The sequence below is a fragment of the Perna viridis genome, chromosome 8 (assembly GCF_037379345.1).
Source record: "Perna viridis isolate PV_CMFRI_1.1 ecotype Kerala chromosome 8, ASM3737934v1, whole genome shotgun sequence".
Lineage (NCBI taxonomy): Eukaryota > Metazoa > Mollusca > Bivalvia > Mytilida > Mytilidae > Perna > Perna viridis.
Window position 1 is genome coordinate 18,485,894 of NC_142452.1, and position 11,822 is coordinate 18,497,715.

General features: G+C 31.3%; 1 protein-coding gene across 1 annotated transcript; it reads right to left on the minus strand.

Annotated features, from left to right (window-relative positions):
* Positions 1–116: 116 nt before the first annotated feature.
* Positions 117–11,272, minus strand: LOC148609625 (uncharacterized). Its single transcript, XM_088540730.1, has 5 exons — positions 11,154–11,272; positions 8,486–8,559; positions 8,113–8,263; positions 6,354–6,479; positions 117–5,790 (listed from the first exon to the last, which is right to left on the minus strand). Exons 2-5 carry the CDS (start codon positions 8,534–8,536, stop codon positions 1,925–1,927), a joined length of 4,194 nt encoding a protein of 1,397 aa, XP_088396856.1. The 5' UTR covers positions 8,537–8,559; positions 11,154–11,272; the 3' UTR covers positions 117–1,924.
* Between the last annotated feature and the right edge of the window lie 550 nt (positions 11,273–11,822).

An 11,822-nucleotide genomic window follows, 5' to 3' on the forward strand; every position in this document is an offset into this window, starting at 1 on the left:
ACAACAATTTTCTTCATGTGGACTTTGTTTTTGAGGCCAAATTTTGCCAACTTCTTCACAATCATAATAATTCGTAATCCGAAAGGCAATTATTACAATCAATAACAAAAAACACGTAATAAAGAACTTTTGTTGACAATTAAAATAAAAACAACAGCAATAACAAATCACGCAGAATAATCATAAAACATTATCAACAAATAACATTCTACAAGAAGTTTATCACAACATAAATAAGTAACTATGGAAACACTACATGCCAATAAAATTACCAAAGTTGATAATATGAATACACCATGTTTATCATTTTCTTTCATTTTGCTTTTTTGTTTGGTTTTTTATGCCTTATTTTGGAAGTCAGCAAATAAAACCTTAATATCAGCATTGCAAAATTCTTACAGAGAATATATATATGAGAATAGAATAATACATAATCCTTTAGGGGCCAGCAGAATGTTCCACTTCGGTTCCCCACCCAAAGATTATCATTTAAACAAATAACAAAATCAGCAGGTTTTAATTCAATACCTTAAAACAAGTTCAAAAGAGTCCAGACATCTTTTATATTCAATGAAAAAAACGAAGAGTAATAACTCTGTCTAAAACATCAGTGCTAAAGCAAATGATAAACTCCCCTCTTCAGGTTTTTAAGTTAAAAAACCCTGAAACAAAAAATCAGATGGTAATTAAAAATGAAACGGGTTGCATAAAGACAAATACATATATGGCCAAAAAAATCATTACTGTCAAAGACAGGCACAACCTTGAATGATAGTCCCCTTTCTCTTACAGATAATAAATCATGTTGGCATGTTTAGGACTGCAAAGAAATTATTAAACTGGAGATAAAATGAAAGAGCAATGTTTTATCAATATCTTACAAATCAAACTTTGTCAACTACATTTCGATATTTTATAATATCTTTTAAATCATGTGTTTATACTTACATTTGTAGCTGAAGAAACCTCATTGCATACATCATATAACTTAGATATTCTCAGATATTTAGTAAACTGTGTATTTATATTTAGCTAAAGAAACCTTTTTGCATACATCTACATAAAACAGAATTACAAAATGACCAAAAAATGTGTAAGTGCAAAAAAGTCAGCAAAAACAAAGAAATGAAAATAAACCTACAAGTACACAAATAACACAACAGTTGGTAAATCATTTATTTGGCATTTTTCAGCAAGTTAGCTAAAATTTTCACATATTACAGGACTGCAAAGAGGTACATGTACATGAATATACCCATTCAATATTCACAAAAATCTACAATATCTGACTAACAAACATGTAACATTACCATTACGAAAATGTAGTTGTGTAAACTGCAAATTTAGCATCGACATTTACGCTTATTGACAAGCTACTTATATAATAAGAATTCCAAAGGTACTGAAAAAAAATTTAAAAAGTGATTCTTTTATTATTACCAAAAAAAGACCTGGACTGTATTGACAGTGTTCATATCTAGTATTTTGTATTAAATACATGTACATGTACATTACTGACACTACCTTATTCTTACTAATGCAAAAATTAAAAGAAAAGAAAATCTTATGTTGAAGTCTGAAATGGCCAAAACCAGAATAAAAATTATGGACTTAATCTTTTCCTTATTAAAAAGTCAATGTTAATATTGGACTCATATTTATAGGATGTGGGGAAGATAACTAGCAGATAAAAAAATTACATAAGTTTAAAAAATCTATTTCAAATTTTTTTCTGACAGCCAAAAAGAATTTTTGAAAATCAAGAACCACAAGAGGCTCATTCATAAATATATTCTATTAAGTTTTATGAAAGACATTCAAGCAGTTTATAAGCATATGGACATAATGATATAAAATGACAAATCATAACAGAAGATGGGCACAAAATGATGCCATCAGCTCACTTGGGCCATCAATTTACTCACTAATCAACTTTACTGTCTGAAACAACATAAATTACTTTAGGTTCAGAACTATTGTCCTCTGACTGAACCACATAAATTGTAGATGGTCCACTGGCATTGTCACCTGATTGTAGAATGACACTCTGTACAAAGTGTTGAGCTTCAGGTGACAACTCAGTAATACTGGAAGGTAAAGTCATTTGGTCAGTAACAGAAGTCAAGTCAGATGCATCAGATGTAGAGGTATTACATGTATTAAGCCCTACTGTACTTGTACTTGAAGTTAAATTTTCAACCTTTGAAACTGAGGATGGGGTGATTGTCTTTAGTGCTGTACCGCTAACAGTGGTTTCTAACTCTGAGGAATCAGGCTCAGACTCCTTACAATAATCCAATTTGGTGAAATTATTTTTCTCGTTTTCAGAATCTATCAAACGATTTGAGTTAAGTGTATTATTATCCACATTTTCTCCACCATTCTCTGAACTAGTAATAATATTGTCGTTGTTAGTGTCAAGGTTTCTTAAATCCTCAGAGTCTGACATATCATTCGTCCCAGAAGTATCATTATTACAGCTTAGATTCTGTTCAGTAGAAGTGGTTGTCACCGCTTCCTCTTCACTTCTTTCTATACTGTCATGGGCAGACCCATCATTGTCTAATGCTCCACTGATTTCACCTGAAACTGGGTCAATCTGGCTGTCATGGTGATCAACCTCATTTTGATTTTTGTTGAGTCTATCTTCAATGTCCTTGACAACAGCATCAAGGTCAATTATATCCCCTTCTTGTTGTTCCTCTGTTAGATCTTTGTGAAGCCTTTTCATATGAGTTTTCAAATCTCTATTACGTACATAGGACTTGTCACAATATTTACAATGGTTTGTTTTACTGTCACTGTGTTCTTTCTCATGAGCTCTACAGTCATCTGAGTCAGTAAATGTCTTTTTGCAAACATTACCGGAGTAAGTTGTTCTGTCTTTATGGCTGCTTCTGTGCTGGTCTAAAAGAGATTTCTTTTCAAATACTTTACCAGAAACACCACATTTATTTGGTTTTGGCAAATCTTCTTCTGGTATCTGTCCTGAGTGTCTTGCAGTTTTATGATAGTCTAAATCAGCAAGCTTTCTGAACTTAGCAGGACAGTGGTCACACTGCATTGCACCAGGCCCATGCTTAAGTTGATGTGTTAAGAGAGTGGAGTGTTGGTGGAATGACATACCGCAATCATGGCATGGGAAAGGCTTGGTATTAACATGTACTGTCTCATGTTTATTGAGGTAAACTAAAGAATTAAAACTTCTGTCACAAATCTGACATCTGTGTATAACACCAGAATGGACATGCTCGTGAAGTTTTAATCTTGAGACACTGGAAAATTCTTTTCCACAATGTTCACACACTATAGTAGCTTTGTTCATACTTTTAGTACGTGTACTACCATCAACATTGGAATCCTCACTCTCTGTTTTGGCTGCTGTCTGCTTTTTGTTGATCATTTCTGTTTTAGCAGAAAACTGATGTTTCCTGTTCTTAATATTATGATGACTTCTGTGACGTTTCAGATGTTCAAAACTGTCTGTTTGGAATACACAAGAGAGGCATGAAAAGTTTCCATTATCATCATGCTTATCATTGTGAGTTTTAAGACTGGTTGGTTCTAAAAATACCAGACAACACATAGCACATGGGTAGACCTTTTTCGATGAATGTATGAGCATGTGACTGTTGAATTCACTCTGATATCTAAAACACTTGTTGCATTGGTCACAAGAGTAGTTCTCATGTGATTTACTGCTTATAGAAAATTCAAATCCTTCATTTGGCTTATTTCTTTTCACATCAGGATATGTCGAGTTGGAAGCAAAACTGACTTTTTTATTTCCACTTTTTGATGTTAAACTACAGCTAGTTTGAAATGTTTTCTTACTCAAGTTATTGGATTGTGATCTCTTATCACTTGAAGGAAGCATTTTATTACTTTTGCTTCTTGTTATGGTTTCAGAAGGTACATAAGGTATTTTACCTGATGGTGTGACAGAAGTTTTAACTGCTTTTGCTTTTAGGGGTGACAGGGCAGTTGTTTCACTATCACTAGATTTAGTCAAGGAATGAGATCTCTTCCTGGTATTGGTGTGTTCCTTGGCAACTGACTCAGCTTCTTTGAATACTGTTTCTGGTGTTCCAGCTGCATCGTCTGAACTCTTTGAATGAAGCCTTTGTTGATGTTTTCTTAAGTATTTCAAGCTACTGAAAGTGACATTAGGAATGCATACCTTGCATGTAAGTTTTATTTTTTTACCTATTCCATGAATGGAATATTTGTGGTATCTCAATCCAAAATCATCTTTGCATCTTGCATAGCAGACATCACATTTCAATTTCAAAGTTGGTTTCGGTGCTTTTACTTTACCATGCTTTTGTTTAATGTGTCTGCATAATAAATCTGATCTTGAATACATATTTGAACAGTGCTGACATTTCAGTGAAATTCTGTTCGAGTGCAATAACATGTGACGCTTCAACACAAATCTGGTGACAAAAGACTTAGAACAGATAGCACATGTGAATGCACCTTTATAATTCATTTTCTCAAATGGTTTTCTTTCCTTGGTTAGGTCTTCCTCAATTTTTACAATACGTCCTGTTTCATCTTTATGCTTACTGTCTGGATTTTCATCACTACCACTATCAATGATATATACATCAGTATTTTTGTTAACTTCATCTACATTGTCATCATCAGAGTAATCATTGAATTCATCCTTATTGCTGTTATTTTGATTCCCATCATGCATCTCCTCATCCACATTACTAGTCTCCTCGGTGTTTGTTCCCTCTTTGTTCATGTCCTCCGCCTTTTTTATCAATTTTATAGCAGCTTCAACATCTTTGTCCTCTGTTGTTACTGTGGAGATGTAATCATGTTCAGAGAGAATATCCTTGCCTAAGCCTTCATGCTGAATCATATGAGCTTCATACTCCATTTTAGATTTAAAAACAGCATTGCAGGACTTGCAATCATAAATAGGTTCATTTCTCAACATTTCCTTGTCATTTTCATGAGAGTCAGGTATGGCACAATTAGGTCCAGCCCTGAACCTAATTGGCTCATTACAGCTGTAGCATGTGATCTTTCCACGGCTAGCTGAAGCTTTTAAACCCTCCTTGTGTTTTGTCAGATGCTTATAAAGTTCCTCCCTCCTAAAGAAATTCTGGTCACATTTTTCACACTTGAACTTTCTATTTCCTAAATGAAGATCAAGATGTCGCTGTAGGTTCCAACGGGATGCAAACACTTTTGGACAGTACTCACACTGATAGCCTTCAGTGTGTATTCCATGATCTTCTTTAACATGATGTTGACTATGTCGTTTTTCTCTGTGTTCATTAAATCTCTCAAGTTTCTTGAACTTGATGTCACATTGTTGGCAATAATACCTGTATATCATTTTTCTCTTCCTTTCTATAGGAACGGCTGATTTTGAAGAAGCCTGGACAACTTCTTGTTCACCCTTTTCGTTGATTACAACTTCTACATTCTTTTTATAATCCACAGGTAAGGGGAATGCTTCTAGTTGCTTTTCAGTCAACTCCTTACCATGATACTCATGCATATGTATATTTAATCTGTGCTCTCTTCTAAAGTAAGCTGTTTCACATAATGAACATCTATACTTGGCTTTTCTGGTTATCTTTTTCCTTTCAAAATAGGCTGAACCTGGAGGACTGTACTCTCCATCGAGGAAGCCAGACTTTAAAACTATTCTAGGCTTTGGGGTTCCGACAGCTGAGTTTCCTAAGATTGATGTAAGTGTTGTCTGTTCATCATTTAACAATGCTAAGGATTCAAATCCTGATATTGGCAATACAGTATTTCCATCACCTACAAAGAAACTAGTTTCATTAATAAAAAAAATTATTTACTACTAAACACCTATGTGGCATTAAATCTTGTACATCAGATAAGGGTACAAACTAAAATCACAATTAAGGAAACCCAGCTTACTATTTCTATTCTGAGTCTGAACATGAACACCCAAAATGAATTAATAATACATGCGTCTTTAAGGATCTTCAAAAATTTCTATCTTCATTATGGGGAGTATAGATTATAATTTAAACTCTTTGTTATTGCATCAAGTCTGGGCTTCATAAAAATATCTCAAGTTGAGAAGACCTGTGTTTTTCCTCAAATCTTCTTTTTCAAGTGATCTGATTAGTAAGTTTAAGATTATCTCCCTTTACAACAGATAGCATATTGCGTCATGCATATTTCCTTATAATCTTTCAACCTATATCATGTAATGTTCGATTTAAAGCTAATGAACTGTTTAGAAGATTAAATATTGTAAGGTTCACAAGTAACACAGACTATATAGCCACCAAATATATTATTTTTTGGGTGTATATAAGAAAGTAAAATCAATGTAAAATGAGTCCCTCTACCTTGCAAAATGATATTTGAGATTTCTGTTTCACTGTCCTTCTCATTACTCAAGGTAAACCCTGAATTAATATCCATTTTCTTTGGGGAGGAAAATGTGAGTACATTATCTGTTCCATACCAATAATCTGAAATGATGTAATCGTTAGTAATTAAAGATGATTGCTGCTCTGTTTAAAAATAATAAGGATTTCAAAGGGTTATGTAATCTTTTAAGATCTTTCAAACTAAAACTATATGATTAGAAAAAAATGATAGGTCAGTGTGCTCGTTTTTTGAGAAATATGCATTATAAAATTAATGACTCCTCCACACCATTTCAACACTACCATAATATATTATCACAAGAATCACTTTGACCATGGGCCATTGCCCTACCTTTTTTTGGATGGCCCATGTTTAAAGAATAGATGGGGTCATGTGGCCCTCATTGTTTTATGAAATGAATAAATGGCCCATAGAAATTTCTAAAATGATTTTTTTATTACAACTGGTGGGACAATTGGCCCATTGTTATTTTTCCGCCAGGTGATCACTGTTATTGTGACATCAAAAGAAAAAAAGAACGGGTATGGTGAAATGAAACAAATGCACCATTGACGGTTCTTTGTATATTTATATAAGAACAAGAACAACAAGCATTCTGACAGTATTGCTGATGCAATACAGTGTCCCCTATCGGCCTTTGAAATCATTGCCTTTATGAGATTTTTTTTAAATTTAAGAACTAACAAAGGATGGTGTTATTTTTTAACAATCAAGAGAAAATAATTCTTGAACAGCAAAAGCAAATTCCATCAAAATCAAACCTGAGCTTCATTTTACAGTAGATAATAACATTTTTGCATTACAGAAAGCTGCATAAAGACATACTCTTTTTATCACCTGGAAAGTGGAAAAAAAATTCATTATTATGAATTAAAGGGCAAATAACTCTAGAATGACAGCAGCAATTTGCATCAAAATGATGAAACATAAAATTTTATGTAATTTTCTATGTCAAAGGGCCGTAAGTTCAATATAAACCATTTTGCCGCAATAATATTTAAATTTAATTTGTAACTTGTCATGATAAGACTAGCTAACAAATATGAAATCAATTGGATGAGGCATGACAAAGAAAAGTCTGGAAAACATAAAATTTTATGAAATTTTCTGTGTCCAAGGGACATAACTTCTGTAAAAATCATTCAACCGTAAGGTCCTTCACACTTAACTTGTAACTTGTCATGATAAGACTATATTCAAAATATGAAATCAATTGGACGAAACATTACAAAAAAAAGTCCAAAAAACATAAAATTTCATGAAATTTTCTATGTCCAAGAGCCATAACTTCTGTAAAAATCGTTCAACCATAATGTCATTCGAAATTAACTTGTAACTTGTGATGATGAGACTATATACAAAATATGAAACCAATTGGATGAGGCATTGCAAAAAAAAGTCCGGAAAACATAAAATTTCATGAAATTTTCTATGTCCAAGGGCCATAACTTCTGTAAAAATTGTTGAACCCTAACGTCATTCGAACTTAACTTGTAACTTGTCATGTTAAGACTATATACCAAATATGAAATCAATTGGATGAGGCATTACAAAAAAGTCTGGAAAACCAAGTGTGACTGATGGACTGACAGACTGATGGACAGACGGACGTACGGAGTGCAAACCTAAGTCCCTTTTGGCATTTGCTGAAAGGGGACAATAAGCACAAATCTTTCTGAGTAAGACCTATAATATCTGAACCACAAATCTTACCTTTACAGAATTTCCTGAATGTTTCTGTAAAATGTGTGTTTTTCTCCAGGAAATCTTTGCCTAGTTTTGTTCCTTGGTAACCAACAACATTGTCATTTACTTTAGTGATAAGGACAGCTATCTCAATACCAGTCGAGGCATATCTTTCCAACTGTGAAAGAAGAACACAACCTCTCATACAAAAAATGTATCTACTTTCCCAAAAAAAAATGTAACAAATATATTATGAACAAAAATGTATGTTTCCTGTTCTCTGACATACAGTACATGTAATTATATCAGATAATGTTACTGATATGCATTATAAATGTAATGAAGGAAATCTGACTACAAATCATATGATCTACAATTGTATATAGTATCTTATATTTACCACTGGTTCCAGTTCATCTACCAATTTATAAACCAGGTCAGCTCTTTCCATTGTAAGTTTGTATAAGTTCAAGCCTAAAATTAAATAAATATTTATTAATATAAACTTTAACTTAAAGGAATTACAAGTATATAAGATATACATGTACATGTAGTCTTGCATTTTCCATCTAATAATTATCAATACTTGTGCATTTTTAAATGCTTTGTAATTGTTGATGTATGTTTTTATTTATTTTTTGTTTTCTTTCATTCTTTGAATATTGTTCTCATTGCTAATTAAAAGCATTTAGAAGTTATTTAAAAATTAACTGAGACTCTAAACGAAAGTCAAGGATGTTAAAACTCTCCTCACATACCTCAGTAGTTTAAAAAATTAAAACTACTTGTATAGTTTCTACAGAAATAGTCACTAAACTGGGACAATAGAAATTTCAAAGTTCAGATTTCAAAAGAACAGGGGAGATCAATCTTGTTGATGTACATTTACAGGTTACAGTTATGTACATGTACACATAAGAATCTTGTAAAGAGTTTGTAGGGTCTTGGACTTAAAAAGAAAATTAGAATACTGATTTCACCTGGTAGAAATCAGGAAAATTAAGGTATCCTGATTTGTAACAGGATTCTGAATCCTATCAAAATTCTATTATATTAAGAGATTATACATTTATATACATGTAATACACATCTAGGTTAAATGCAGTGATTTTTTTATATTCAAGTACATGCACGTGTTTTAACAAACATTAAAAGTATTGAATATACATGTTTACTTTTTGTCAAATAAAGAACAAATTGGCTTCTTAGTACTTATAATTGAGGGAGAAATCACTCAAGTTCAATGTATAAAATACATATACATGTATGTTATAAAGTAAATAAATATATTTAGGTGATGTCATGCTTTCATTTGATTGCATTGGCTAACCAAGGAATCTAAATTGACAAAAAGCCACTCCAAGATATCAGTTTCATATGCCAAAAATATTTAGCAAATAACTTCAAAGTGTTATACATTTCAGCATTACATCTATCTATTGCTACATTTTTTCTATAGGTATTATTTTGCTAGAAATCATTATTTAGCAAAGGTTTGCAGTTTGTATATCATCAGTTCTATTTAGTTATGTTATTCCAGTATTTTTCTTTGCTTGATTTCATGCAAAACAATTTTTTTTTACTGGAATAAAACTATTTTACCACAAAAGAAGCATGTTGATAATGATTAATATACTAAATGATTAATGCAAATGCAACTTTTCTTTTACTAATTCAATTACTTAATTGATTGTACATGTATATTGAAAACCACGACTGAAATGACTATGGCCGAGGTGAACTACATGTATGGCCGAAAAGTACTGTGGCCAAATTGGAACGTTCTACGGCCAAGGTGACTGTAAAGCAAAACAAAAAATAAATAAAACATAAAAACAAAAACAAAAAAACAAAAAAACAAAAAAAAACAAAAAACATATGTGGAGTTGTAACCCTAAAGGGCTGAACCACAATTTTATGGCAAGCCAGAGTGGACAAAAAGCCATATTTTAAAAAATGATTTTTTTAATGTAAGATATTGATTTGTTAATAATAGAAATTGAATTGTTAATAGCAGAAAATGAATTTCTTGCATTAAAAAATCATTTTTAATATAAAAAAAAACGTTTTTCTAATATTACAATCTCGTTGAATTTTTAATATTAGAAAATTAATTTTTGATATTAAAAATCGATTTCTTATTATAATAAAATCATTTTCTAATATTAAAAATTCATTTTCTAATATTGAAAATTCAATTCCTAAAATTAAAAAGTCAATTTTTAATATCAAAAATTCAATTTCTTATATTAAAAATTATCTGATTTTTCAATATTAAAAATGTTTACGAGCATCAGACTAATAACGAAATTTTAATTTTTAATAATAAAAATTCATTTTCTTACATTGAAAAAAAATCACTTTCTAACATTAAAAAATTATTTTTTAATATTAGAAATTGAATTTCTAATATTAGAAAATGAATTTCTAATATTAAAAATAGAATTTTTAATATTAAAAACGATAGTAGGATTTTTCATATTAAAATGTTCTAATATTAGAAATTGATTTTTTAATATTAAAAATTCATTTTCTAATATTAAAAAATCGTTCTTTTATTTCTCATATTAAAAATGAATTTCTAATATTAAAAAATGAATTTTTGATATCAAAAATTATTTTTAATATTAGGAAATAATTTTTTGAATATAAAAATAGAGCTTTTTGTCCACTTTGACTTGCCATACAATTTAGGGCTTGTTCCTAACATGCCAAAGGATTGATTAGAATTGTTTGGCATGTTTGTTGTTGGCCTTCATTGGCTTCAAACAGAGCAGCCTAGGGTTATCCTCGGAGACGGAGGTGCAATCATGCTCTCCCGTTTCACCTCTAGATCTAGGCTACAAGTGATAATGAAGCTGCTTGATAAGTTATTATAATTCTTTTGAACATTCTTTCCCTCAAAAAATCTAAGAAAAAAATTACGATTTTAATGTATCTGGTTTGTGTCTGGTGTTTCCCAGTGTTAGGTTTTCAGATAGATCTCGGAATTTCTTACATACATGTTCTTAACCCGTCATTTGAAACCCTATACGTAAGTGTTTTGTCTGTGGATTTTGAAACCTTACCCGTCAAATATCAATATCTGTTTCTATCAATTGAACAAAATTCTTTAATATTCAGTATAGTTCCCACATTTGTGCTCCTTCCGAGGCGTAAGATGCTACCAAAACCTCATTTTCAATTCAGGTAGTAGTAATTAAAGACTCGATAACATCTAGAAAGACCAAAGCCTATCGTAGGCAAGTGGGACGCATTTTTTTCCTGTATACAATAGATATGTAGCAAACTAAGTGCAAGTTTCATTGAAAGAGAGAGAGAGATTTTTGAGTGGCGCATAAAAATCATATAAATTCATGTTTGTCTTGAGGCCAGTAGCATGTTTAATAAATAAATATCATATTTCAATTCTTTTAATAATGATGCTAATAATAATAATAATAATAATAATAATAACGAAAAACTTTCATTCAGACAAGCTAAGCAAACGAAAACCATTACATCACAAAACATTTAACATATACACACACATGAATATAAACATAGAAGAATTCGAACTATGTAAACTTGAATTGACAGTGTAAGAGAACCCTATAAAGCCCGACTGAAAAGCTGTAAAAATAAATAAAAAAGGCTTATTTCCAATGGTGTCCTTTACTGGAGAAGATTACGATAAAATAAATAAATAAAAGTACCTGAGTACTGAATCAATTTACACCGATTGTTTGAATATTTAC

Excerpts from the sequence above, each read along its gene's own strand:
- LOC148609625 (XM_088540730.1), bottom strand. The coding sequence starts at position 8,536 with ATGGAAAGAGCTGACCTGGTTTATAAATTGGTAGATGAACTGGAACCA. Across the intron at positions 8,264-8,485 it reads TAGATGAACTGGAACCAGTG|TTGGAAAGATATGCCTCGAC; the intron begins GTAAATATAAGA and ends CTTCTTTCACAG. Across the intron at positions 6,480-8,112 it reads ATTCAGGAAATTCTGTAAAG|ATTATTGGTATGGAACAGAT; the intron begins GTAAGATTTGTG and ends ACATCATTTCAG.